The sequence below is a fragment of the Carlito syrichta genome, unplaced genomic scaffold (assembly GCF_000164805.1).
Source record: "Carlito syrichta isolate Samal-C Ts95f unplaced genomic scaffold, Tarsius_syrichta-2.0.1 Scaffold305238, whole genome shotgun sequence".
Lineage (NCBI taxonomy): Eukaryota > Metazoa > Chordata > Mammalia > Primates > Tarsiidae > Carlito > Carlito syrichta.
The window spans coordinates 94,896-121,471 of NW_007249334.1; the positions used below are offsets into that span (position 1 = coordinate 94,896).

At 48.0% G+C, this 26,576-nt stretch overlaps 1 protein-coding gene across 5 annotated transcripts in view; it reads right to left on the bottom strand.

Moving 5' to 3' along the window:
• The window catches only part of PPP6R3 (protein phosphatase 6 regulatory subunit 3), a 99,324-nt gene extending 73,018 nt beyond the window's left edge, over positions 1-26,306 (bottom strand). For 3 of the 5 annotated variants that reach the window (XM_021714110.1, XM_021714114.1, XM_021714113.1), the window contains exons 1-3: positions 26,146-26,306; positions 6,700-6,932; positions 1,653-1,839 (exon numbers count right to left, since the gene is read on the bottom strand). In XM_021714110.1, coding sequence (XP_021569785.1) covers positions 1,653-1,839; positions 6,700-6,926 — 414 coding nt within the window. In that variant the 5' untranslated portion in view covers positions 6,927-6,932; positions 26,146-26,306. The remainder of the gene's footprint in view (positions 1-1,652; positions 1,840-6,699; positions 6,933-26,145) is intronic. The other 2 variants (XM_021714111.1, XM_021714112.1) reach the window with 1 other exon arrangement.
• Between the last annotated feature and the right edge of the window lie 270 nt (positions 26,307-26,576).

A 26,576-nucleotide genomic window follows, 5' to 3' on the forward strand; every position in this document is an offset into this window, starting at 1 on the left:
GTCATGGCGTGCAAACTGGGTCCCGACAGCACAGAAATGAGGAGGAAAAGCCCAGCAAAGTCGAAATTCTCAGTAACGCCACACACACCCCCTGAATGGTGTCACTATGGAGTTGAGATGGCTTCCACGTCCTAAAAAGCCAGCAGCACTTGAACTTCGAATCAGAAGACAGAAAAAAGAGACAATTCATCTTAGAGGAGTTGAAATTTGGGGATTATTAACCAAAGGAAATAATCTTATTCCTAATACACAGAGAAAGGCTATCCATCTCAATTAAGCGTAAGAAAGACTGACATCACTTTCTCAAAAAAAACAAACAAACAAACAAACAAAAACAAACATGTATCCACAGTCCCTTAACACAGGACAGGACATTCTGGGCCCCAAATAGCTCCAGTTGCCCAGAGCCTGGATTCTCCCATTAAGGATGCCAGGCCTGACTAGTTTGACTACTTTCACCCCATGTCCTCACACCCTCAACTGCTGCAATCCTGGCAGGTCTGCTAGAGTTTGTACTTGAGCATCTGAGGCTCTAGGTGTTCTTTTATTTCCATAAAAGGACTATAACTCTTTTCACAACAACATCCACTTGAAAACCACTGTTCTCAAGTTTCAGCAGGCAGCAGAGTCAGCCGGACGCCTTGCTAAAGACCCAGATTGCTGCGCCCCACTCCTAGAGTCTCCGAGTCAGCAGGCCTGGGGTGGGACTGCGCTTCGACCAAACTCTCAGGTGATGCTGATGCCACTGGCTCAGGGACCTACTCAGGGGTCACTGCACACATGGTAGGCATGCATTTTTGTCAAGCACTACTTGGAGCACAGAATTACACATGTGCACAACAGGTGTCTCAAGCCAGACATTTAAGTATTGACTAGAATCAAAACAAGGCCAGGAACAGGTCTCACGCCCATAATCCCAACACTTTGGGAGGCCAAGGAGGGAGGACTGCAAGACCAGCCTGCGCAACACAGTGAGACCCTGTTGCTACAAGAAATAAAAAAAATTAGCCAGGCATGGTGGTGTATGCCTGCAGTCTCAGTTACTCGGGAGACTAAGGTGGGAGGGTTAACTGAGCCTAGGAGTTTAAGGCTGCAGTGATCGCACCACTGCACTCCAGCCTGGGTGATGGAGTGAGACTCTGATTCAAAAAAAAAAAATTATCCTTGAGTAGACCAAAACAGAATCACATTTGTACAAACCAATCACCAACTGCATTTGTAAGAAAGCTTGTTGGTGTTTAAGCTTCCTTTGTGATCACTGGAAAAACAAAACAAAGTAACAGTTTGGTAGCCAGAGTCACTAACTCACTCAAGTTCAACTGCTTAGCTAGGTGCCACAGGCCTATCGTGACAAACAGGTGCCAATATTCTCATGCTTCACAGCACTTGTCCAAAGAGGAAATCAAAGAATGCTAACAAATCAGGTGAGATCCGAGGCACTTAGGAAAGAATATGCCAAGTTAGGGAATATTCATTAAGGTATAAGTCAGTGTAAGTCATCGAGAACTTAGGATCATTAAGGCTTAAAATATATTCTCTTACAGAACCCAAATCGAAGGCAAACTCAGAAGACCAAAGCAACAACATGGCCAGGGGATCATCTCATCGCGATGATCGGCCCTAATACTTACCTCTTGGAAAACAATATTTACCTGTTCTGGTTTTCTGCTGATAAGAATACTTAGCACCTTGCTGAAGAAACTGGCAAGCAGTGGGTTCAAAGGGGAATCGTTCATGAGGAAGCTATATAATTTCATAAGCAAGGACTCGTCTTCCCCCAGTCTATCATTCATCTGGGAGACATCGGAAGTGAGCAACTCACAGGATATATTTGGATACCTAGAAGACCAGGACATGGACATCATCATCTACGTTAACAGTTTAATTACAAAAAGCAAAACACAAATCAAAAAGGCTTCCTAAATTGTGTGGAAACAACAGTCATCTCTTGGGAATCAGAAGATCATTTCCATCTACCTTGTCCAACCTCTGAATTAAAATAAATCTCAAACGTTGTCTAAAAAATTGTATTAAACCAAGCTTTGATAATAATACATTTTCCCCAAAGAAACTAGAGAACCTTTGGACTCAAAAGCCAGGGGAGGCCATGCTGCAAGGTGTGGGACCCGAGGTACTGCCCCGGCCACAGCCATCAGCAGCCAACTCGACAGGTGGGGGGACAACGGCACCTGGGAAACTGCACTCTGCCCGGCATCTGTAACTCATCGAGGCACCCTGTTTTAGGTGGGCTGCTAACGGGACTACAGAGTTGTTTAAGGGGCTTATCGGTGTTCATCCAGTCTGTGCTACAGTGTAAGGAAAGAACTATCCTTAGGGAAGAATAGGACATCGACCTGGGCGACCCAGGTGGGAAGCTTTATACAAAATAAGTGTGCTCTCCTCACTAGCCTTCTGGAGATCAGCACAGCCACGAAGCCAGCCCACTGTCAGGCGTCACCACGCTCTTCCTCCTGGAGGACACAGGCCCACAGAAAGCAACACACATGTGCTCTTGGAGGTGGCCACCAGCTCGCCTCCAGACCCACAGCTTTAGAGACACCCGCGCTCCTACAGTATGCTTTCCTTGGCTAACCAGACGCTCAATCTCTGAAAACAGCAGATCCACCTTCCCCACTCACTTCCTTCACCGCAATCTTTCTAGTTTGTTTTTCAACAGACAACGGAGACTCCAAGGCCCAGCCCAAAGACACTCGCTCTGACCCCACAGTTTATTTCTCTGCTCTTATTGTCTTCTCGCCTCCCTGGGGGACAGCTGGGACCCAGAATCCCAACTAGTCATCAAGAGTGGCAAGTTCAAAGGCTAACCAAGACAGAGAGGTGACAAAACAGCAAAAAGCGGTTGCGTGACGAAAGACAGAGGCGAAGACTGTGGGCTAAAGAGTGGCTGACACCCCTGGAGGCACCCACGGCAAACACATGGCTGTCTGCTGGGAGTCACCTGGCTCGGAGAGGTAGCCAGCAACACCCGGAGAGCCACAGCACTCAAGAGGCGTGGGGGCAGGCCAGGAGCAGGAAGCGGCCCCAATGGCCCTCTGTAAGACAGGGAAGATAGCAGCCCTGGCAGGTGTGTGGACACACGGATCACAGCACCAAGCAGCAGGCTCTGGGGTGGGGGCTTGACTAAGGTCTTTTGCCCGACATGCAACACATGGCTCACAGACCCCAGAACAGAAGCCCCTAGAAGGTAATCATTGTCCCGAAGCTCCGGGCGCAGCCATCCGAGCCCTGCCAGCTAGGTTCAACACCTGCCCCCACCGCTTGCAAGCTGTACAACCCTGGCAAGGTGCTTAGCCTCTCAGAGCCTCAGTTTCCAGGTTGGCGACATTAAGGCAGAAGTCCTCAGCTTGTGAAAGTGGGGCATACAAGCAAAGGCTTGGTAAGGGCAGCGGCCCACCCACCGGGCACCAAATGCTTCGATGTAGAAAGGCCCCGAGCAAGGTGGGGACACTTCCAAGTCCCTTCCCTTCAGTGGGGACATAGAGGCACAATCTACTCAGAAGCAGACACAAGGGGCAGGCACAAGATGGCGACTCGAGTCCTGGTTCCGCCAGGCTGGGCTGTGCCTGCCCCCACTTCCTCCCAGTCTACGAGATGCTCAGGCACCCAGAGTTGCCCTGTACCCCAACCCTGGGGGAGGCCCCTGCCCCAGGCACACCCTGGCCTCTCTTCCTCTGTCCCGAGGTCACAGAGGCCATCAGAAGAGAAGCCGGTCCTGCTGCACCCTGGCCTGGACCCACCCCTCCCCCCACAGAGCTGACGCTGCTCCCGGGGGGCTCCCTGTGTGTTCGGCAGCACTCCCTCCCACCTACCTGCACCCACCCCAGCCCAGCGCACCCCGAGGCCCGCCTCACACACCACCTGCCTGTGCTCTGCACCGCACCATTCTCACCAGCAGAGGAACAAACCGCCATTTCTTCCGGTTAGGAAAAAAAGAATGCAATCCCACACCTCCCCCGAGTCCACCCCTGCCTCAACCTACCACGTTCTCTCTGCCCTCTGTGGCAGGAAATTCCTCGAGTTGTTTCAGCTTGCTGCAACGCCTCCTCAAAGGCATTCTGGCTCAGCCAACGAGCTCCAAAGAACCTGCACCAATGGCCAGATCTCCCGATGCGAGCCCGGTGGTTTCCTGTGAGTGGCAGCCCCTGAGCCATGGCCCCCGGCCCCCACCAACCTCCCGAAGCCCATCTTCTCTCGGCTTTCAGGGGAGCAGCCTGCCAGGCTCCTTTCTCGGCTGGCTGTCCCCGTGGCTGGCCTCTGAGGCCTCGCCGCACCACGGGTGGCCCCTGGGCGCCTGGGTCTCTGCCCGCCCGCTGCTGCCCCTCATCCCCACCTGGCGCGGGACAGCATCTCACGCGCAGCAGGGCCAAGTCCCACCGCCGGCCGTCCCAAGACCTGCCTCTCCTCCTCCCGGCCACGAGCCACTCCATCCTCTCGGCTGCCCAGGCCAGAGGCCTCGAGGGCCCCCCGACTCCCCTCCCCCCGCCACACCCGGGAGGGGCTCCGGCTGCTTCCAGCTGGGTTCCCCGAGCTCCTGTCTTTCTCTGCTATCCACCGCAGCCTCCTCCCTGACCTCCCGTGGTCTACAGCCAGAGCAGGCAATGCCACCCTGGAGAACAAAGCCAGGCCACAGCACATCCGGCTCGCAGCTCTCTGATGATTCCGGGTCCCTCAAGGGAAGCCACAACTCTGCCCGAGCCTGCCAGGCCCGGGGGCGCCCCCAAAGCTGCTCTGGCCCCACGCCTGCGCCCCCTGCTCCCGTTCTCCCCATTCACGATGTTGCCACTCCCTGGCTGTCGGCTGTTCTTGGGGTATACCAAGCACGCACAGGCACTGGGACCCTGGGGCTCTACACCGGCTGCTCTCTCTGCCTGGGTGCTGCCTCCCGAGTACCCCCCCGGCAACCCCTCTTCCCTGCACGGTGCCGACCGCCCGGCACCTCCTTCATGAGGTCTCTGAGCCCTCGCTTTGTCCTTCCTTCTCCAAGGCCTTCTCTGACAAACAATGAGCACCTTTTACTCCAGTTTACCCAACATGGCACTCACTCCTCCTTCCCCAAGCTGCATAACCCTAACATAAACGCCCTAAGATGACCACAGTCAACCGCAACCCTCGCCCCTTTTGGATCCCACCTCAGAAACCCTCCTGCACTCATGCAGCAATGCATGCTACACCCAGCTGGGGCGCGGCTCCATCCAACTAAGTTGTGCTCCTTCAAAACGACGCCCTGAGAAGGCTGCGGGTTCAAGAGAGGCCCATCTGCTCTCACAACCTCAAGGGCAAAACATGCTGGCAAAGCAACATCATCCACCTGCCAGGCTGTGTTGCTTGCTGGGAGTGGGGGTAACTCCCGCTTCTTTTTGGAAAGGTAAGCACTTTCAGGCAGGCGTGCATACTCTTCCTCAGCTAAGAAATTATCTTCACCATTATGTGAGCAGACACCCAAGAAGGGTAAGCTAGCTGTCCGAGTTCTCACAGCTCAGAAGAGGGCTACACTCCTCCCAGGGGCCTGATCCAAAACCCGTGCTCTCGGACCCACACCACAGCCCCTCCAACGAGGGAAAGCCCACGTCAAGTGGCACCCACTCCTGTGCTGGTTCACTGTGGTGCCCTGTGGAGGGACTCCGAAGGGTGGGGCTCTATGTTTTCAGGGATGAGAGCACGCTAGTATCGCTGCTGCCAGGGTTCCTTTCTCCTTGTTAAAGGCACTCTTCTGAGAGAAGACTGCCACTGAATGCCAGCTGCCCATCTTACTGGCTGGCAAAGGACATGGCACCCTTGAAGATCCAAGCCACCTGCAACTTGAAAGCATTAGCAAGTATTATTTGCCTGACAGCATCTCTCTCCCCAAGAGAAATGAAAAGATGTCTGAAAAGAGGGTCAAACTGGGGGAGAAGGGGGGAAAGGGAGACTACCAAAAGCCATGAATTCTTCCTACGCCATTAAGCCTACTTACTGCATCATCAATTAATTTGTGTTCCTGAAACTGTTCTATTTTCTGGGTCAGAGAACAGCCAAGAGAGTGGGATATGAGAAAGAAAGGAACTGAAACCCCACTAGTTCACATGCCTACAGAGTGCTCAGTGCTCAGAGAACCTGCAGGGGTTGGCCAGCAGCGGAAGAAAGGGTTCCCGCTGCACTGTCCTTCTGTGGTGAGCAGCTTAGGCTAGAGATGAGGAGGTAAGTCCACCACTGTGGTCCATGGCGCCACCTGCTAGCACTTCGCTATGCTCATGTTCCCCAAGACTCACGCCCTTATCGCCAGTTAACAAAAGGGCAGGATTTTCAGGATCAGCCATGTTCCTCTACACCCAAGTTCTGGTTCAGATTTGCTGCAAGCTCTTGAGTAGTCACATAACCTCTATCTTCTTGTTTGCGAAGGAGAGCAAATACTTACCTGAATCGTCTTACTATTTCAAGAAGCTTATCATCACTGTTTATAAAGCACACTGCTCTACCACAAAACCTGCCGAGTGAATCTCAGAACACTCATTTTAAACTCCTGCGGCCCACTGGACTTCATTCTAGAATGGATCTCATGCTCCCCTGAGCCCGTCATGATCAAACATCTTAACCTGTGAACAGCGACAGCAGCAACAAAGTCCTTGAACAACAAGAACTGTAATCCCTGCCCCCTCTTCACTGGAGCCCCACCCAAAAGAGAAGATTGAATTTTCTTACTTGTATCTGATCTTTTCATCCATGTCTTGAGGTGGTTCTTCTATAATGAATGAGACTAAATCTTCAAGACATTCTGCTTTCAACAGGAACTCTATGAGTTTGCGGTTCTGAGCTTTACACTCCTGCAACACATCTTCCTCATCCATTAACTCCTTCAGTGTTACATCTTCTCTCTCTAGAAGTGTGTCTATGTGGGATGATGAGTGAAGATCAAATTTCCAAAACATGCTGGTCTAAACAAAACGCAGAGAGTAGTTCGTAACATTTCAACTTCACGCGTTAGTTTTCTGTAATTCAAACTTTCCATCAGTTTTACAGTCTAAAATGCCAGCGTGGCTCACAGAAGTACGTACGTTTCATACTGAACCTACAAAATACTTCATGAGTAACACTGGTAGGATTTTTTCCTTCTCAGAAAAGAAAATATTTTTATTAATAAAAATTTTGAATGGAAAATGCTCAAAGCTGAAACTGGGGATGATTTTAACCTGCAAAAGTAATTCATCCACACTTTGTTAAAAATGTAATGCTGGGAAAGGGAGAAGATAGCCCTTTTCTTAAGGGTGAAGAACACATTCTTACACAGACTAATATCTTCAGCCACAAACGAAAAGTTAACAAGGCCTAGTTATCTAGAACTCTTCAGAATACTAAAGAATTAAATAATCACTGCAGACTAGCACTCTTAGCCACTGACAACACTTTCATAGACAAAAGCCTGAAGTAATAAATTGATTAAAATCTATGCTGTTCTTAACAAAGAAACCAAAAACTGGACCCTAATTCTTGAGGAACTAAGAGTATTGATTCTCTTCAGTTTACTAGGAAAAACAATTGACAATCAAACTTAAAACAATCACTCCACAATACCACATACATATCCTTTCCTGAACATCATGCTCGTGCTTCCTCAACAGAGAAAACAGTTTGTTTCTTCAAGTTACAGAGCTAAAGAAGGTACTGATTTGTCAGAAATGGCAACATAAAACAGAGGGCTTCCTGTATAATCTGAAGGCGGTCAGGACGCAACAACCTCAAGTCACTTTTGGAATAGACGCCAAGATGATGGCATCACACAAAAGTCCTGAATAGGGACAAGACCACCCCAAGACCACTCCCATCTGTCACAGATGCTCACTGCAGAATTCCTCAACCAGTTGGGCAACACATGCTGTACGGAACTCCCAAACCAAAACTATTTACCAGCTGGAGCTTTGCAACACACCTAGTGAAGTGTCCCTGTTAGCATTCTCACCAGAAAAACCATCAATAGCCACATTACTTAAAACAGCCTCAGTAAAAGAAAGACTGCAAAGGGTCAAGCACATGTTTAGAAGCACACATTTTGCTAAGTCCACCCACATTGTAAGATCAGGCAGGAATATACCGATTTGATGCTCTCCAGAACATCTGCCTTGAAATAATTTTTTAAAACTAGAGATTATTGAAGGCAGAAATAGTTTACGCTACTAGTCACACTGGCCAGTCCAGAATAAAAGAAGAGAAACCAACTGTGTACCACTGAGGTTACTCAAGGGTCTGCAGAAAGGCACCCACTGCATTGGGCAGAGTGAAAGGCTGGACTTTACTGTAAGTACATGATCACAGTAGTTACAAACAATATAGGCAGAGTTTTAAGGAAGCTTAAAAAAAAAAAAGCTCTTCAGGGAAGTTTCAGATAAGAATATTATAAAATAAGAAAGAGGTTTGTAAAAGTCATCCCTGTTTTTTTTTTAAAAAAATGCTTTAGAGAAAATGTGGCAACATGCTCACATCAATCAGCAGCTAAAGGACCAAGACACGATTAGAAGTGGCCAGGCACGGTGACAATCCATCTGGCCCAGACCACATCTCACAAAGGGAACTGATGCTGGACACACGTCCAGCACAGAGCTCTGTGGGAGGCACGAGGCAGTGGCCACAGCAGGAGGCTCGCTGTCTCTTTCCTCCCAATGATCAGACTGATGATGCACAAGTGACACCACGGACCACGCCGGAGAAGCACAACACCCAGCACTGACGGCAAACACACGACACTGCTAGGCTAACGTGTGACCTCTCTGCTCAAGAGGAGTGGGCAGGGGTGACCTGTGGAGGCCTGAGTGGGCAATGGAACACATTTGCCAGTGAAGGAAACCAGAGTCACCTGCCTCTAATATAAGTCCTACACCAATAAGGAGAGAGGTGACATCCGTTTAACGGAAAGAAGTTTGCAGAAAAGGTCAGTGGAGAGAAACCTTAAACACACATGCTTGTGTGGTTTCCAGATTTGTGGGAAATGTCAAACCAAAGAACTTTTTTACACCATTTTATTGTAATAAAATTGACAAGCAGAAAAAAAAGACCAAAGGTTAACCAAGACAACTCCAAAGGAAGAAAGTGAAAAGGGCTGGTTTTTTACTCCTTCACAGCAGAGTCGCCCCTTGTTTGACGGCACAAAGTACAATGTCAATGTCGACTATAGTGCTTCCATTGGAGTAACGTGGCTCATTTACCCACAAATTTTTTAAAATAAAAAAATTTTTAGGTACATGTTTACCACTCTTCTTCACACACAGTAGTAAAGCTTATAATGTGAGTGTGGTGGTACACACCTATAATCCCAGCACTTTGGGAGGCTGAGGCGAGAGGACTGCTAGAGCCCAGGAGTTCAAGACCAGCCTGGGCAACACAGCGAAACCTCATCGCTACAAAAAAATGAAACATTAGCTGAGTGTGGTGGCATGCACCTGTAATTCCAGTTCCTTGGGAGGCTTCTCCTGAGAAAGAAAAATCACCTACGCCCAGGAGGCCGAGGCCATGGTGGTGAGCCGTGATGGTGTAAAACGTCAACTAAAAGAATAAAATTGAAAATAAAAAACAAAGTTGACGATGACCGCAACGGGCATCTCCAGCACAGTGTGCCATTTAGCAAGAGTGCAGGAGCTGTGGGCCTGGTCAGACTCACGCCCACACTCACTCACGCTGGTCCCTTAAGGACAAACAAGCTTGACAGCTGTTTAGCTGAAATAGCAAGATAACTTTGGAGAGCCCCCTCCCCAAAACTCATCATTTAGTCAGTCCACTTTGTTTTCAGTTAACTGAGAACATTTTAATCCCAGGATATCTACAGATTGACAGAATAGTTCCTTTTCTACTTATTTTAAATACTTTAGCAAAGTTATGACTAAAAAGGCTACTATGCACATCCAGACAGCTTCCTAACGTGACCAGGTTAGTACATACTTACGCAAATCACTGATAATCTAATCTTCTATCCAGTTGAACTCAGAAAACTGAACACAGTTAAAAATTTAGTGCGAAGCCTTTTTAAAAAAAAACTAGGTCTCAGGCTGGACACAGTGGCTCACGCCAGTCATCCCAGCACTTTGGGAGGCGGAAGTGAGAGGACTGCCTGACCCAGGGTTCAAGACCAGCCTGGGAATTTGGTGAGACCTCATCTCTACAATAAATAGTTTAAAAGGGGGGGGGGTGTGGGATTGGCAGTTGAGGGAAACTGCTAGGGGAGGGAGGGGCACACCTCATCAACAAGGGAACTTGCATAATCGATGTTTGTATACCTAACCTTGAATTGTACCCCACATCTTTATAATAAAAATAAAAATAATTAGCTGGGCGTGGTGGCACATGCCTGTAGTTCCAGCTATTTGGAAGGCTGAAGTGGAAGGAATGCCTGAGCCCAGCAGGCAGAGGCTGCGGTGGCCATGAGTGTGCCCACTGCACTCCAGTCTGGGCGACAGTGAGATCCTACTCAAAAAAATAAAAAATAAATTAGATTTTATTTAAAGTAGCAAGTCTTTATTGTTTGTAACTCTATATAGACAAAAGCATAAGAAAAAATACTGCCGGGCACGGTGGCTCAAGCCACTTTGGGAGCACTTTGGGAGGCCCAGGCGAGAGGACTGCCTGAGCCGAGGGGCTTGAGACCTGCCCGGGCAACCTGGCGAGACCTCGACTCTAAAATAAATCAAAAACTAACTGGGCATGGCGGCGCACACCTGTAGTTCCAGCTACTTGGAAGGCTGAGGTGGAAGGATCGCCTGAGTCCAGCAGATTGAGGCTGCAGTGGCTGTGAGCATGCCACTATACTCCAGCGTGGGGACAGAGTGAGACTATGACTCAAAAAAAAAGAGGCCAGGCACAGAGGCTCAAGCCTGTAATCCCAGCACTTTGACAGGCCGAAGTGAGAGGACTGCTTGAGCCCGAGGGTTTGAGAACAGCCTGGGCAACGTGGCGTTAATTAACTAGCAGTTAATTAACTAGCAGTTAATTATAAACAGGACCAATCAAGTGAGAAGCTATGCATGTCTACACACTAGATGAAGTCAAAGTTCTGAATTATGAATCCAGTTATGATTTTCCACCTAATAAAAACGAATTTCCCAAGCCTTATCCTTATAAAGGAAACCCATTCAGTACTGAATTTATAAAAGACTGATAATCAGTCGCGATGAAATAAGAACAGGAATTTGAAAGCAGATCAAATCCAGCCGACAGCCTGCCAGTTGAGAGCGGCTCGACATTTTTTAAAGCGCTGTTTTAGAAAAAGAATGCGAGACAGAGACCATTTATGGCCTAACAAAGCCTAAAATATCTAGGTGTTCCTTTACAGAAAAGTGTACAGTCCCCTGCTACAGAGGAAACAAAGGGTTCACTGAACTGACACGCGTTTTGCTTTCTGTTGTTTCCTGACCCCACCCAGGTATCCGCCTCGCGGGCCACTGCCTCACAGGCACGGTCCCCTCTCTGGGCTTTCGACCGGGAGGTACGGGCATGGGCCAGAGCTTCCCAGGCGTGCCAGGAACCAGAAAACCTCCATGCTCCTCGTCCCTCACCTGGCTGAATGCTGATGACCAAAGGGCCCTAAGGGATGGCAGAGCTGAGAAATGGAGGGTGCCTTGGTCCTCAGTCACCACACGGAAGAAGGCCACCCACTGACCTGAGGGCCTGCCCAAGCCAGCACAACCAGCCAGGTCCTCCAATCCCACCACAACTTTGTGTTTTACTATACTGACTTTAAACATGAGATTTAAACACGAGAAAAGAGTTCTTTAACAACTGCTGTCAAATGACTGATTCATTTTGCTCTCCCGAGTTAGAATCGTACTGTTCAAATTAGAACACTCTGAAATACACCTGTGTACGGTGAGCTTTCTTTTGTATCGGGTGTATTAGAAACTCAAAGCCAAAATAAAATCACAGTTGACTACTAGGCAAAAATTATGTATCGTATCTTTTAGTCACACAGCAAGGTGACCGGAAACCAATGGCATTGGCAGATGCTGGTGTTCTTTGAGGTGGAAAGAAGCTTGGTAGGAAAGAACGGTTACAAAGATCAACAGCCCAGGGCCTGGAGGTAAGATGGAGTCCTCTTAAAAACAACTACCCTAAGATACTCAAACACTACAGAGTCCGAACTTCAACGACATAAATACACCTTGAAATTCACAGCCTAGACTGCACGGTCACACAACACAATGACAGACATGCACTGCGACGTTCTGCGAAAGGTGTCATTAGGGGTTTCATCCTGTGAGCATCACGGAGACACTTACCCAAACCTAGACGGCACAGCCTCGCATGTACCTGGGCTGTATGGTACTGAACTCCTAGGCTGGACCTGCACAGCACCCTGAATTCTGTAGGTAGCTGTCAGCAGATACCACTGTATTAGCTAAACACAGACACCACAGCGTTAAGATGCAGTTTAGCTGAAGCAGCAAAATCATCTTAAGGAATTCCCCCGAAGGTAATCATTCATGTTAGTCATTAGATGACAGGAAAAAATTCCTAGCTAGACTCAGCGGCTCAGCCTGTAATCCCACGCTTTGGGAGGCTGAGGTGAGTGGATTGCCTGAGCCCGTGGGTTCGAGACCCGCCTGGGCAACTTGGCGAGAGCTCATCTCTACAATAAATCAAAAAAGTAGCCGGGTGTGGTAGCGCACGCCTGTAGTTCCAGCTACTTGGAAGGCTGAGGAGGAAGGATCGCGGAAGTCCAGCAAGCCAAGGATGCGATGGCCGGAAGCGGCCACTGCACTCCAGTCTGGGTGACAGAGTGAGACTCCAACTCAAAAAAAAAAAAAAAAGAAAAAATTCCTGACACCTAATATTATGGGACCACTGTCATATATGCAGCACATGACTGTACTTAAACAGGATTTAGGGATAAGAAGAAATACAATCTCTTCCAGAAGCCAATCAACTAATGAGACAAAAAGTTTAGTAAAATAAAAATACCCTCCATTCTTCTTCAAAAGCCCAGAGTTGTTTTATAAGTTGGATGTAGTTTGAAAATGGGGTTATCTCCCAAAGGGCTAATGATTCAGAGAGCAGGTCCCTGGGGAGTCTCTGTTACTTGATGACATGAAGGACAAAAAACCTCCCCTGCTCTCCACCTCCCCCTAACGTAAGACACGCAAACACTGCCACCCTAGACACACAGGCTAGGACCCAAGGGCCAACCTGCTGGCACATCAAGTCATCACTGATCGAATGCTTTACTTAAAGGCCCGCTGAAATGATCAAAACATCTCCATGACACCAAAGCCTTCCCTGAAGTGACACCTGGGCCTGGTGCCTTTATTTCAAAGCACTCAAGCAGTGACACTGTCTCTGGGAGCAAAGGTGCTACCTTGCCTCTGACACAGGAGCTGGTTGATCATTTTCAAGAGCTGGGAGGAGCCCATCGGCCACCTGCAGACTCTGCCAAGACACAGCTAGTGCATTCAACAGGGGCCAGTCAGGACTCACGTAAACCGCCTGCATTCACTTGCTTTCATCAAATGAGCAATTTCCCCAAAGCCTTCTGAGGACTACTAAACATCTCAACAGAACTGGATCCCAATGCCAACTCCACTCCTGGCTGGTCCTGAGGCCTCGGGAAAGCTGCTTCACCTCCCCTAAGACTCTGTATCCTCACCAAATAAACTGGTCGTGGCGAGTCAGTGAGAAAGACCTAGTACAGTAGCTGGAACATACAGGCGCTCGGCAAACAGAAGCCACTATGCAAACAACATGCCCAACAATGAAACTGACGAGCTTCGCAGCAGCACTTCCACGCTTTCATGGGCACAGGAACAGCCTAGGGGCCTATGTTCAAACGCAGGCTCAGATTCTGATTCGGTAAGTCTGGGCTCAGGCCTGAGATCTGCATTCTAACAAGTCCCAGAAGCTGCTAATGCCCTGATTTTAAACCACAGGGCACTGTTTGTTATTCACAGAGGAATAATGTAGGATCATTCAGTCTATGTCTTCACAAATTGCAATACCTATATTCAAAATAACTGGACGCAGTGGCTCACAGGCTCACACCTATAATCCCCGCACTTTGGGATGCCAAAGCGGAAGGATTTCTTGAGTCTAGGAGTTCGAGGCTGCAGTGAGCTGTGATTGTGCCTCTGTACTCCAGCCTGAGTGACAGACTGAAACCATGACTCAAAACAATAATAATAATAATAATAATGATGATGATGATGATGAGGTAGACATTTAAAAAAGAGGAAAGCATACTAGTACGAACACGGGACTGTAGTACATAGTCCAGAAACTCCCTCTGGACCAGCTGATATTAGTGGGTTTTCATTCAACACGACAGAGGCCAAACATAGCATACAATACTATTCTCCAATAGGAGCCTAGGAGAAAAATGGCACTCTAAACATGCTAAAAGATAAGCTATTAAAACTCTGAAGAGAGAAACTAATAGTGGCTCTACCCACAAACGAGCAGTAAATTGTGGGAATGACAAGGAACAACTTAAATGAATTTCAAATTCAAAGTCTCCTATTAGTATACACGCACTCTGCTTAAATTTAGCAACTTCCTATCCAAGTAGGATAAACTGTACTTTGCAAAGCCCCCAATGGTGGAATACTTGTGCCCAGGATGGCTGGGCCTAGGGCAAAATGCTCAGATTCCAAAACAAGACTCCAAGATCTATGATGAATTTCAAAACATGAAGAGCAGAACACTAAAGACAACTGCTCTGAGCCCCCGGAAACTGCACGGGTCACACACCCATGAAATCAGCCCTGCCTACTCCAATTAGTAACTGACCCCAATGGAATCCTTATGGCTGCAAAGCTGGAGTGAATATTTGCTCTCACATGCCAAACTTGCGAAAAATATGCACACGATATTTCGAGTTTAAATAGTTGCAGTTACCTAAACATATGGATCACAAACAAAAATAGAAGCAGCTGCTTCTGCCCGGAACACACATGGGAAAGACCGTAAGACAACAACACGTGTTACAAGCTTTCAATACTACACCTTTAAAATGTGCTCCGAAGGGAACATTTGAAACACACGCTGTACATGCTCTCAGCCACATGCCCACACCCCAACCCGCATCACTCCACGTCTCCCTTCAGTGTGCCCTAGAGTCTATTAAACTACCAAAGCCATACAGAAAACAGCAATTCAGAGACTGAAAAACACTTTCTGTGTGTGCATACATGCGCCAGTGGAAAGCTTAAGAAACCTCTCTCTCTCTGAGACCTTACGTACATTCCCAGTCCACACATGCTTTCACCACAGTCCCTGGCTGCTGTTGCTTCTTTTTTTTTACTGGAGAGACGAAGTCTTGCCAAGCTGCAGGGGCTGGTCTCGAACCCGTGGGCTCAGCAATCCTCTCGCCTCAGCCTCCCAAAGTGCTGGGACTGATTACAGGCTGAGCCACTGAGCCTGGCCCATCTCCCGTCTAATACACCAGTAAACTCAAGTGTTTCCCTGAGTTCTGCAAGCCGCTCCAGCAAATTAATCAAGCCCAAAGAAGGGGTATGGGAACCCCAACTTGAACCTGGTTGGTCAGAAGTTCCAGATTGTAACTAGTGTCTGGGAGCAGTCCTGGGACCTGGCCCTGCCTCCAGGTAGACAGTGTCACAACGGAAATGAAGGACACCCAGGTGGTGTTGGCTGCCTGGTGTGTCGGGGGAAATCCCCCACCTTGGTCGCAGAAGTCTGACTGTTGTGGTACGAGAGCAGAGGAAAACACGGTTCCAGAGTTTGTCCCCAAACAGCCACAGACCGAGTTTAAGCCTTCTAGCAGCCACATCAAAAAAGTAAACGAGAAAAGAAACTGGTGAGATTAAATGTAGAATATTGTTTTGACCCAATGTATCCAACAGTGCTTTATTACTATTTCTTTTGGTACTGAGTCTTCTGAATCCAGGGTGAGTTCTACACTTACAGCACCTCTCCATCTGGACTAACCACGTCCCAAGCACTCATGAGCCACATGTGGCCAGCAGTTGCTGCAATGGACAGCCCGCCCCGGTTACATGACGACTACAACTGTCATTCGAAGTCTCTCTCTTGATACTAAAATAGGCCTGCTCCCAACTCCTTCCACAGCCAAAGTTAATCATTAACAACATTTTTCACACAAAAGCCAGTGTGGGGTGGGTGAGGAAGGTTATGAGCCATGTTTTTCCTCTTTTAAAATATAAATACACAGAAGCAATCCTGTCCATTCTTAAAATACTTGGGCAGACATTCTTCAACTCAAAAAGATCACAAGAAAACTAGAACTGGTTTTTAGCCTCTAACATCTAGAAATGTTTACAGTAGTAACAAGGAAGTTTTCAAATTCTGTATCTTGAAACAATGGAGAAGGCTAGATCTTTAAAAAGGAGGGGCACGGTGGGTCATACTAGTTTAGATTTAACTAGCCAAATTTAAAAACAGGTGCACGCATGTCTCTGGGAATTGATTTCATCTTACACACTAATTCATATTTCAAGAATAAGAACAATGTCTGGGTTACTCAACAATGTTGGGAAACTATAGTAGCTCACCAACGTGGACGGAAAAAGCCTAGATTACCCACTCATCCTGGAGAAAGCCAGGTCCTTGAGGCCTCCCTCATGACCCAAAACTTGTTTACTCCATGAGCAGCAGACATATTTACAGCAAGCCTCTGGCCGAGGTATGAGCAGGCAGGGAATAGGACGGGCTGAGCAAACCAAGCTGGGCAAGGCTGTTCTTCCCGGTCCGTTGACCTCTACGGTGTCCAGACGCCTGGAGTTCCAAGACTTCCAGGCTCAGACTTGCGTGCACAGAAGCTGGGTGAGCATCGCCCGACAAGATCCACATGTAGGACTGCAGGGCCCCAGGAGGCTCAGTGGCAGCTTCCAGGCATGCCGAAAGTGGCCTGCCGCTGAGAAGGGGACAGGGAAGAGAGCGTCTACAAACAGGAGAATGCAGAGTCACTCTGATGGAAGGGGACCTCTCAGTGTTGGCAGTTAATGATAAACTCTTCCCCCGCCAGAAAAGCACAAGTGATACCCAGGGAAATGCTATAATTTTCAGAAGAAGAGGCAGAAACATGGAACAAGAAGCAGTTTTTAAAAATAAAAAAAGAAGCCATTGAAAGCAGTTCTCATTAAGTGCCAAGGCATAAGACCACAGAACCACTAGAAAGTTCACCCAGTAACTGCCTCTCCATTCTTCGTAAGGTGTCAACTTCATAAGTCCCCCAGCAATTCAATCAAGTATCAGAGTGCCTGCTGGTGACAATGTGTTTCCTTAGAGACAGGGCAATACAAACTCAGAGCCGGCATCCATGTATTTGCTCTGCAACCGCTTTTTCCAAAGGTGTCTAAAGCAACCAGTTCTCCACCACCAAGTATGCCAGAACCGTTTCCAGTTTTAATTTGTAACTTCTTTGCTATTTCGGCTTTGAGAAAAGTAAACAAAGGAGTCAAGCCCATTTACTATGGGCTATATTAATCAAGTTCTTTTAAAGCATTACTATGCAGTGCATTAAGCACTACAGTAGTATGATGGGTGTTACCTACTAGCTTGAAACAGGCAATAAAATGGAGAACAAAGGAAATACAGAGGAAGGAAGACATACGCTCCATCCTGTTCCAAAGAAAGGGAGCTCAAGGGAGGACAGTCGAGGCAGGAAAGGAAAGACTGTTAGACACGAAGCCTCAGCTGGGTCTCACAACACAGGTAGGATGTGGTAGGTGAAGGAGAAGCAAAGCAGATTCCAAGACACCTGCCTGGAAGCACAGAAGACCGGAAGGCGAGAGCTTCAGGAACTCAGGGCAGGGGGAAGGCTCTGACAACAAAAGGAAAGAGCCCCTGGGTGGGAGTAGGATTAAGCTGGCAAGGCCAGGCCAGTCTCCAAGGGTGCATGAATGCGTGACCTAGCCCAGGACTGCTGGAGAAGCAGAGAGGCCACCACACCTTCACTAAGAGCCCGTGCTTCACAGCATCTACGGTGGGGATGAGCTGAAGTATTTCACATCACACAGAAGCAGCTCAGTCTGAGCGGAAGCAGAAGGGGAAGGACGCTAAGAAGACAGCCCGGGAGCGGGAAGCCGCGGCAAGGGCGCTCTCCCCAGCCATGCTCCTAACGGGGAGGGGACAAGCCTATGCTGGGCACCTGGCCAAGGGTCTGATGTGACTGAAATGTGGGACTGGGGAGGGCATGGAAGACCACCAGGTGGGGCCAGCACAGACACTGCCCACCACGCTATGACAAACACTGAGGTCTGCAAGAGCAGGTCTAGAGAACAAGCAGATGACTGTGGATGAGAAAGGTGGATAGAGAGGGACGAGTCCAGCAAAAGAGTAGCCAGAAGATGGTGACGTCCTGCAATGGCCTCGACTCTGAAAACTCAGGTATCCCCTCTAAGAAATTTCACACGACACGACCTGATGTGTCTAATGTCAACCCTAACTCTGCCCCCTCAAAGTCTAATTTTCACTTTTTCTTAATTCCCAAGTTGCACACTTTGGCATCAAGTAATGCAAGTTATAGCTAGCCTCTGGAATTCTGAGTGGCCTGGAAATACGCAACCCTCAGAAAGCAACGCCAACACACATCCTCCCACACATGCCCCCAGGATGCCCAGGGCAAGGCACCAGGGAAGAGCTTCTTAGCCGCTGCAATTTGATACCGGAAAGGTCAAACTGCAAGCAAGAGAAATCCAGCCTAGGTCTTGTCCACTAGTTCAAACTAAAGCAAGCACAGTGTGTGTTCCTCTACAAACTCTCAAGAGGAAAACTGCACGTGCACGAGTGTCTGTGCCTATTTTTTCCGCAAAAAAGACTTTTGGAAACTGCAGTCCAAGGACATGCAAAGCATGAGTGAGTTACACCAAGGGGATAGGCTTCTTGTTTTGTTTTTAAATGTGAGACCAAGAGGAGTGGGAAAGTCAAGGAAGGAGGAAGACACAATGCCAGTGCAGGCTTTGCCAAGATCTGGCTAAGAGCTCAAAAGAGCTGAGGCAACGTGCCCCCGCTCTTGCGTGTGTGTGGGGGGGGGGTGTGTGTGTGTGTACAGGTAAGAGGGTGTGACAAAAGGCAAAGGCGAACCAGGGGAAGCTCAAGGGTCGTAGAAAGGTTTTCCATCTGAAGTATCCAAGAGTCTCCAGATTTCTCCATCAGGGAGGATCAAGAGCCAGCAAGGAAGAGTCACACATCACAAAGGAAGTGACATAAGACTGGAGAATGAGAAGAAGCCTGGTCATGATCAGCATGGCTGTCACTTCCAGCACCGAAAAGCCTCCACCCTCAGAGGCGACGGGAGGAAGGGTGGCCATGAGCAAATGGGGAAGGGCAAGGCTGCCCGGCTGGAGGGAACTCTGAATGACCACGCAGCAGAGGGAAGACTTGGAAAATCCAACTCACAGAAGTTTTCACACTAAGTGAAACCAAGTCACACGCGGTGTATGAATCACCCAATGAGAAGCAAGTGACAGCGGTCACTTCACTTAAGAGAACAGCCCTTCCTCATCAAACAAATTCTACAGCATACTGAGCTCTTGGAAATGGTCAAAAAGATGTAGTAGTCTTCAGATTAAGAAAGGAGCTACCAAGTTTATTCCGTAGTTATAACCAATTCTAGAACAGAAGTCAGAACTAGCTACTCGGTCACAAGAGTCTTTTAAAACTGGAGCTATGATTTTCCATCTCTCTTGCCTAGACAACTTTGATCAGACCGTACATAATCACTGAATACTCAGGGCTATCTTGACAGTCCCCAGACTAGTAGTAGGAAATCACTCACCTGCAGGAAGTGCTTTCTTTTGTAAAGTTTTACAGCCTGCAGTCTACCGTGCAGAAGCGTTCTAGTGGACTCTAGACTCGAGGCCTACTGAGACTGCTCAGGAATACAAGCTCAGTACAGAGCATCCTTGAATCTCTTCTAGCTAGACCACAGTAACATGGACTGTCTGGACACTGCCACTATTAAAGGTGAAGGCATGGTTAATAGCAGTTATCAATTATTAAATGCCTGCCAAACTCTGGGCTTCATGCTTTTAGATTTGTTTAGATGCGTCACAACCCTTTGAAGTTTTGTTCTCATTTTGCAGATAGAAAAATGAAGATTATGAGAGGTCAGAGCCCTACCGAAGACCAGAGCTAGCCAGAGCTGGGACTCAAACCCCAGTCTGACCAGCTTCCAATGCACTCTTCCCAGTCACAGCATCAGTCATCAGGGGCATGACTCAGCCCCAGGCCAGCCTGTGGGTGCCCTCTGCCCACAGAAGGCAACAGCGGCAAGTCAGCCTGCAGTCACATGGTTCTCGGGACATGCTCAGGAATAGGCACGTGTGCCTCTGTACACAGGATGGAGAGCCCCATCAGACAGGGCACTGGGCAGCTCGGCCTGAGAGCATGTGCTGACCCTGGAGCTTAGCTCTGTGGCTAGTGGCTCCATCGGTGCTGATTCATGGGAGACAGGAAACACACAGCTAGGTAAGACAGCTGGCGTGAGTGAGTCGGCACGCACACTGTTTGATATATGACCCTAAAACATGTATTTAACAAGAATAAATATAAAGTCCATTTCAGATAAACAATGAAAAACAAGACAGGGGAAGTCAGGCATAACAAAACTGCTAGGGTTAAGAAAAGAAAAAAAGGTGTTTTTTTTTAACTGATCAATGAAAGGACAGGCCAAGAGTGAGAAATGCATTTTTTAAATCTTCTTCCTAAACAATGATGAGAAAGTAGAAGCTATGTTTTGAGAAATAACACTTTAGGTAAAATTAACTTTGCAGACTTAGTCTTTTCAGAAACAGACTTCCTGGTACCAGGTATCCGAGATACCTCATAGCGGCCATCAAGCTTGCCTAGAACAAAGGGGATTTACAAGGACTAAGACTTCTTCATGCATTGGGCAAGGATTGCAGAAGTCAGGAAACTTGGAATTACAAAAGTTGTGACCGCCCAGAGGGGGAGGCAGGTGGGGATTCGATCTTCCAGTAAATGAGGCACTATCTACAGGGAAGTCAAGGATCCCCTGAAGCTACCCATGCCTAGGTATATATAGGAGATGCCTAGGAGATAAGGGGAAGTGCACCCTCCACTAGCTCTAAGGAATGTCTTCGGGAAGGTGCAGGAGCATTAGAATCCTTGTCACGCCCTTCTCTAGGGGCTTGATAATGTGGGTGGACATTAGTGGGTCTCTGTGTCACAGGTTCTCCAAGACATCCACAGGTGGTCGATAAGGAAGTCACGGCAGTCATGTCTACCTGCCTGCAACATCTCCAAGGAAAAGGATTTAAGCCAGGGCTTTGGGGGGCTATGACGTCACACTCACCTAGAGTGTAGGCCCGCTCCCTGTCTGCGGGGGGTGAACTTTTCTTAAATAAATCTCATCTTCTCTCAGCTCTCTGGGCGTTGCAATTCTTTGCATTTACTCGGCTCTGCCAGCAAGCACCTCTGGCTCGCCTGCTCCAGCGGCGCTGTGCCTCCCCTCGTCTCTCCCTTTCCACCCATTCACCCTCACCCTATCCGTACCCTAACAATCATAAGTTCTTTATAAAGTTATAAAATTATAATGTGACCAATAGGCAGATTCACCTCAGAATGCATAGCAGATGAAACGCATCTAGGACCAAGGGAGAGACAGTCGCACTGTAGTTTGCTCTGAGCAGGTGGCATCACACTGGGTAGCATCACTCACGACAGGCAGGGCCATCCTGTCTGGGAAAATGAAGACTGCCAAACACATGGCACCCAAAGAGAAGACCAGGGCAGCAGGAAGACTCGGCACTTGGGGACAAAGTAACCAGCTTTGACTACTGAAAGCTGTCATACTATCACGTGGAAGACACAACCGATCTTGTTCAGCACCCAAGAGTAAATGAGAACCAGTAAGTGCAAAGCACAAAGCCTGTGTGGGCACTAGGACAGGAGCTTGCAGAGGTGAGGGCTGCGACCCCACTGGAGGCCCCATGAGGGCAGAGGGGCTCCCGTTCTGGGAGGGAGTCTGTGCCGGATGGCCACCACGCTGGCTCCACAGTCTCCTCTCCAGTTGGGCTATGAAAGGCACAGCACACGGCTACACCGGAGCTGGCAGGGGGGCCGCGGTGAGAAGGCAGAAAGGATCACGCAACCTTGCAGATGCGTGGCGGGCAGAACCCCACAGTTCTCCACCCTGGAAACCGTAGTAACCAAATGAAGGAAACCACAGCCGTGAACACCAACACATCTGTAAAAAGAAAAAAATGGAGAAACAGTTTGGGAAGTCCCATATGCAAGTAAGTTTTAGAAGACCATATCATCTGCCACAGTCCCCTTGGCAGACCAGAGAAAGCAAGGGAAGAAACACAGAAAAGACAGCTTCCCAGAGCCTTACAAACACGGCTGTCCTCAGGGCCTGCCTGGACCACCCCATGAGTGATGAGACAGACCCCTTCGGCCCTGGTGAAACTCCAAGGCAGCAGAGGTCAAGTGGCCACACCTCCAACAGCAATTCCAGAAAAGGACCTCTTCAGACAAGGAAGGTCTGAAAGATTTGCTCACTGTATCAGGAGGCTCCTAAAGGACGTGCTTCACCCACATATGGCAGTGAGGCCTGAACCCAGAAATCCCAGATGCCAGAGGATGACCCCCGAAGGATGGGGAGGAGAATCCAGCAGCTGCGGAAAGGGCGGGAGCAGCCAGACCAGGGTAAGGCACACGGTGGCGAGTTCCCAAAAGGACAGGGCCGGGAGCAGAGCTGACAGGATGCAACTAACCATGCTGGGAAGAGCTCTGCAGGTAAGTCAGAGATTTAGGGACTAACCACCCCAAACATCCATATCTTTAGTACTGATTTTCTCCGAAAACTGTGCCCTGAATAGTCAGGGAAGATGGAGGTGGAGAGGAGCTCTCCACATTAGCACTAAAAACCTCTCCTTCACAGTCAGACGCAGCCTAGACTGGAAACAAGTCTGGACAGGCAGATTATTTAGAAAGCGGAAGTAAATATGAGAAAACAGCTAAGTGGGGACGGCAGCAGTCTAAGTGAGTAGTTCAGGGGTTGGAAAAATGGAACATCTGTTGTTGTAAGCCTTGTGACACCGCTTGGCTTTTCTGCCTCTATGCACAGTCTCCGCTAAAGAACTGCACACAGGCAGTACATTCTCAAAGACACTGAGAAACCAGCGCAAGCAAGATGGTGCTGCAACTGACCATGGTAAAATTATGTACAGAGCAGAAAAGGGCTTGGTTGGATAAACTTACACAACTGTTTAAAGTTAAGGTACATAAAACGCATAGTTATTCTATTATTTACCAGCAGGCACTTTGGAGCGGGTTTGTGTTTGCTCCATCATGTTACTGAACCAGCAGCATCAACAGTCATCTCTGCTAACTCATGGACCGAACCGTCCCAACTTGCTCTATCACACAGCAGCTAGACTGGTAAAGTTTTACAGCAATTTTTTTTTAAGTTCAAGGTCAAGACGGAAATGTTTCTGAACAAGAAGAACAGTCCCCAACCACAATTATTGAACACTGGATGGCCATGGAAATTTGCCTTTGTTGAAATCTCAGTGTTTCTAAATGAATTCTCCCTAAAATCACAAGGCAAAATAGTGCTGATATGTGAACTTTTTTTTTTGGGGGGGGGGGGGCAGAGTCTCAAGCTGTCGCCCAGGCTGCTCACAGCTCATGGCAGCCTCGACCCCCCAGGCTCAGAAAATCCTCCTACCTCAGCATCCCCACTAGCTGTGACTACAGGCGTGTACCACTACACTCAGCTAGTTTTTTTATTTTTTTGTAGAGACAAGGTTTCGCTACCTTGCCCAGGCAGGTCTTGCACTCCTGGGTTCAAGCAATCCACCTGTCTCGACCTCCCAAAGTGCTGGGATTGTAGGTGTATGTGAGCTGCCACGCCAAGTGAGATGTGAATCAACAACAAACTTTCTCTGGCTGATAAAGAAGGCCAAGCTGCTTCTTGTGCTTCCTGTAAAGTGTGAAATCTCCATGCCCATACAAATGTGCAGTGGCTATATTTTCTGAGTTCTAACTTGCAGTTAAATAGCATTTTTCAAGCATTTTGATCAAGAACAGAGGAAATTTCCGTATCTCAAAATCCACTCAGCTGCGCAATCAAGGCGCTTTCACCTAACCTCCAATGGGAAGTGATTAATTTACCATTAGTGACATGTGAAAAAGAAAACATCAAGAGAATCTAAGAAAAATCCTATACACATGCCTTCAAAGGAATGGACATACTCAACTAAAGTCATATGCTTGAGAACCGAGAAAGAAGGTAGGAACACCTGTCTGTGTAAAAAGACATTTTCAAAGATGAAATGTGAGAAACCTCACCACAGATCAATATCCAGATTAGCTGCACATCTGTAGCAGAGTTTAACGAGAGCAACTCTAGCTCTGAACATTAAGTAGGTGCAATGCTATCTGCCTAGAAAAAGAAGGCTAGTCTTCTCATGAGCAGACAGATCTGTATTACAGAAAACTGAACTCGATGATTATATTCTGAATCTCATCAATAACAAAGTGTGTGAAGACGTGTTTTCTCTCGTCACAGCAATGCCCTCAGGACAGCCTCTCCTTTATCTCTGGGCCCACAGAACCAGAAACGGCCGCCATCTGGCCCCCTGCAAGAAGGAGGCTCCTGCGAAGCCCCTGGGCCCCAGTGCCTGGTCCCAGTGCTGTTCCTCTCCAGGAGCCCCTGCCCACCCGGCCCTGTGTCTAAGCCTCCTGGAGACTTCTGGGTAACTTCTTAAGGACGAGACCCCATTCTAGTGCGGAGCAGCAGGCTGACCGGAGGATGCTGAAGGTGAGAAACTGTTCCCCAACCTGCCAAGCTAAGAGCCTTGGTCAACAACAACAAAGAGGAGGGAAACGGGAAAGAAAGCCTCGAAACAGCACCCTGAGGCATGCCCCTGGCATGGTAGCTAAAAGTACTAAAGAGAAGGTAAAACTACTTGCCCTCAAAATACTTAAAATGTAACTTAGGAGAAAAAAATAATTTTAAAATAATTTAATGTGATACTCCAAGAGTTCACAACGCAGTGACCACAGAGTAACTGGAACAACCTAAGAAAGTTTAAAAGAGTAGAAGAAAGCTGAGACCCAGAAAAGATGTGAAATCACATGTGTAGGACAATAATAAAACTAGAGGAGACAAGACGCCAGGAAGTAAATGGAGGCTTGGAGGGAATTCTATACACATAATTCGTGCAGAAAGCATAATCTGGAGACAAAGCTGGAGAAACCAGAAGACCTACACAAGAACCTGAACATCAGGGCAAGAACTGGATGTCACTGCATAAGCACAGGGGGAACCCCCCAGCGCCGAGTACGCTCACTGGAGGTAGAGGGGGGTCATACGCATGGCAAATCTTTAGATGCCTAGGAAAGACCCACCTGGCAATCAGAAGGAAAGCCCCCTCACAGCAAAAGAACTACAGTATTTCCTGAGGTCACAAAGCCTGACACGGCTTCACAGCAGTGGACGTGGGAGGAAAAAGACAGCCACAGCTGCAGCTGCGAGAGTCAATACCTGGTCATCACCAGGATAAAAAGAAGAAGCAACTAAAATTTCACGTCTTGGACCTAGCACCCGTCCAGAAAGGTAAATGGCTAAATGGCTTTGTCCACCCTCTAGAGAAGCAATGGAACAAATAAAATTGTATGTCTGCATGTCCCCCCAAAGGCCCCATGGTGCCACTTACTACTGAGTGCCAACTAGCCAAAAGTCAAACATGCAAAGTCAACCTCTAATCTTTCATAAAAATTTCCAGGCAAGAGGCCCACCCAACGTGACAGCAATGTAAGTTCAAAAGAGACAGGGCAGACTAGAAGCCAAAAGTCCTACGGATGGTATAAAACAAAAACAAAACAATCACCAGCACACACACAGAGCGAGCCAGGTGGCCAGAGCACAGGCCTGGGTGGCAGGTCTCCGTGGGCAGTCTTTCTCTACATGCCACCGCTTGAGCTTGCTAGGCCCAGCCCGAGATCCCCCTGGAAACTGAGAATATCCCTTGGCTCAGCAGATACTAAGATATACCAAAACAGACTACAGGCTGTTATTTAACTTCCTAAAAATACCAGAGTATTGCAACCAGCTCAGAAAGAATGACCTGGACCTGGTTCATCATGACTCCAGGGTCTCACGACAGAACACGACTGTCCTTGACACAGTTCAGGGAAGGAAACTCCCACCAATTATAAGGGTCTTACCTTTCAAACCAAATTTAAAAACTAAAAGAAACGTTTTCTTCTTGGTGGCTCCTTGCCCATTACAGGTTATCCTGGTAACAATTTTCTTCCGGTTTATTGCATTAGTAGATTAGCAGGAATAAAGTGGGATACAGATATGAAACAGAGGTGTACCTATAAAAAAAAAAAAAAAAAGAAACAGCAGATAATCACAAATGTCCTCTTTTCGTCTGCCATGAAAAGATACTGGTTCGGGGTCTTGAGGGACACAGAGGTCTACTCCAAAGAATTCAAAAGTTTTAGTTCCTTGAAATTCTTCTATAGGAACACAAGAAAAAGGCACTGTCAACCCTCGACCTCAGTTTTTATCCTACAATAAACAGTAACTCAGAAATACAGACACAAGAGTACTATCAGTGAGTTTTAAAAAATATATATTCTTACCTTTTTTT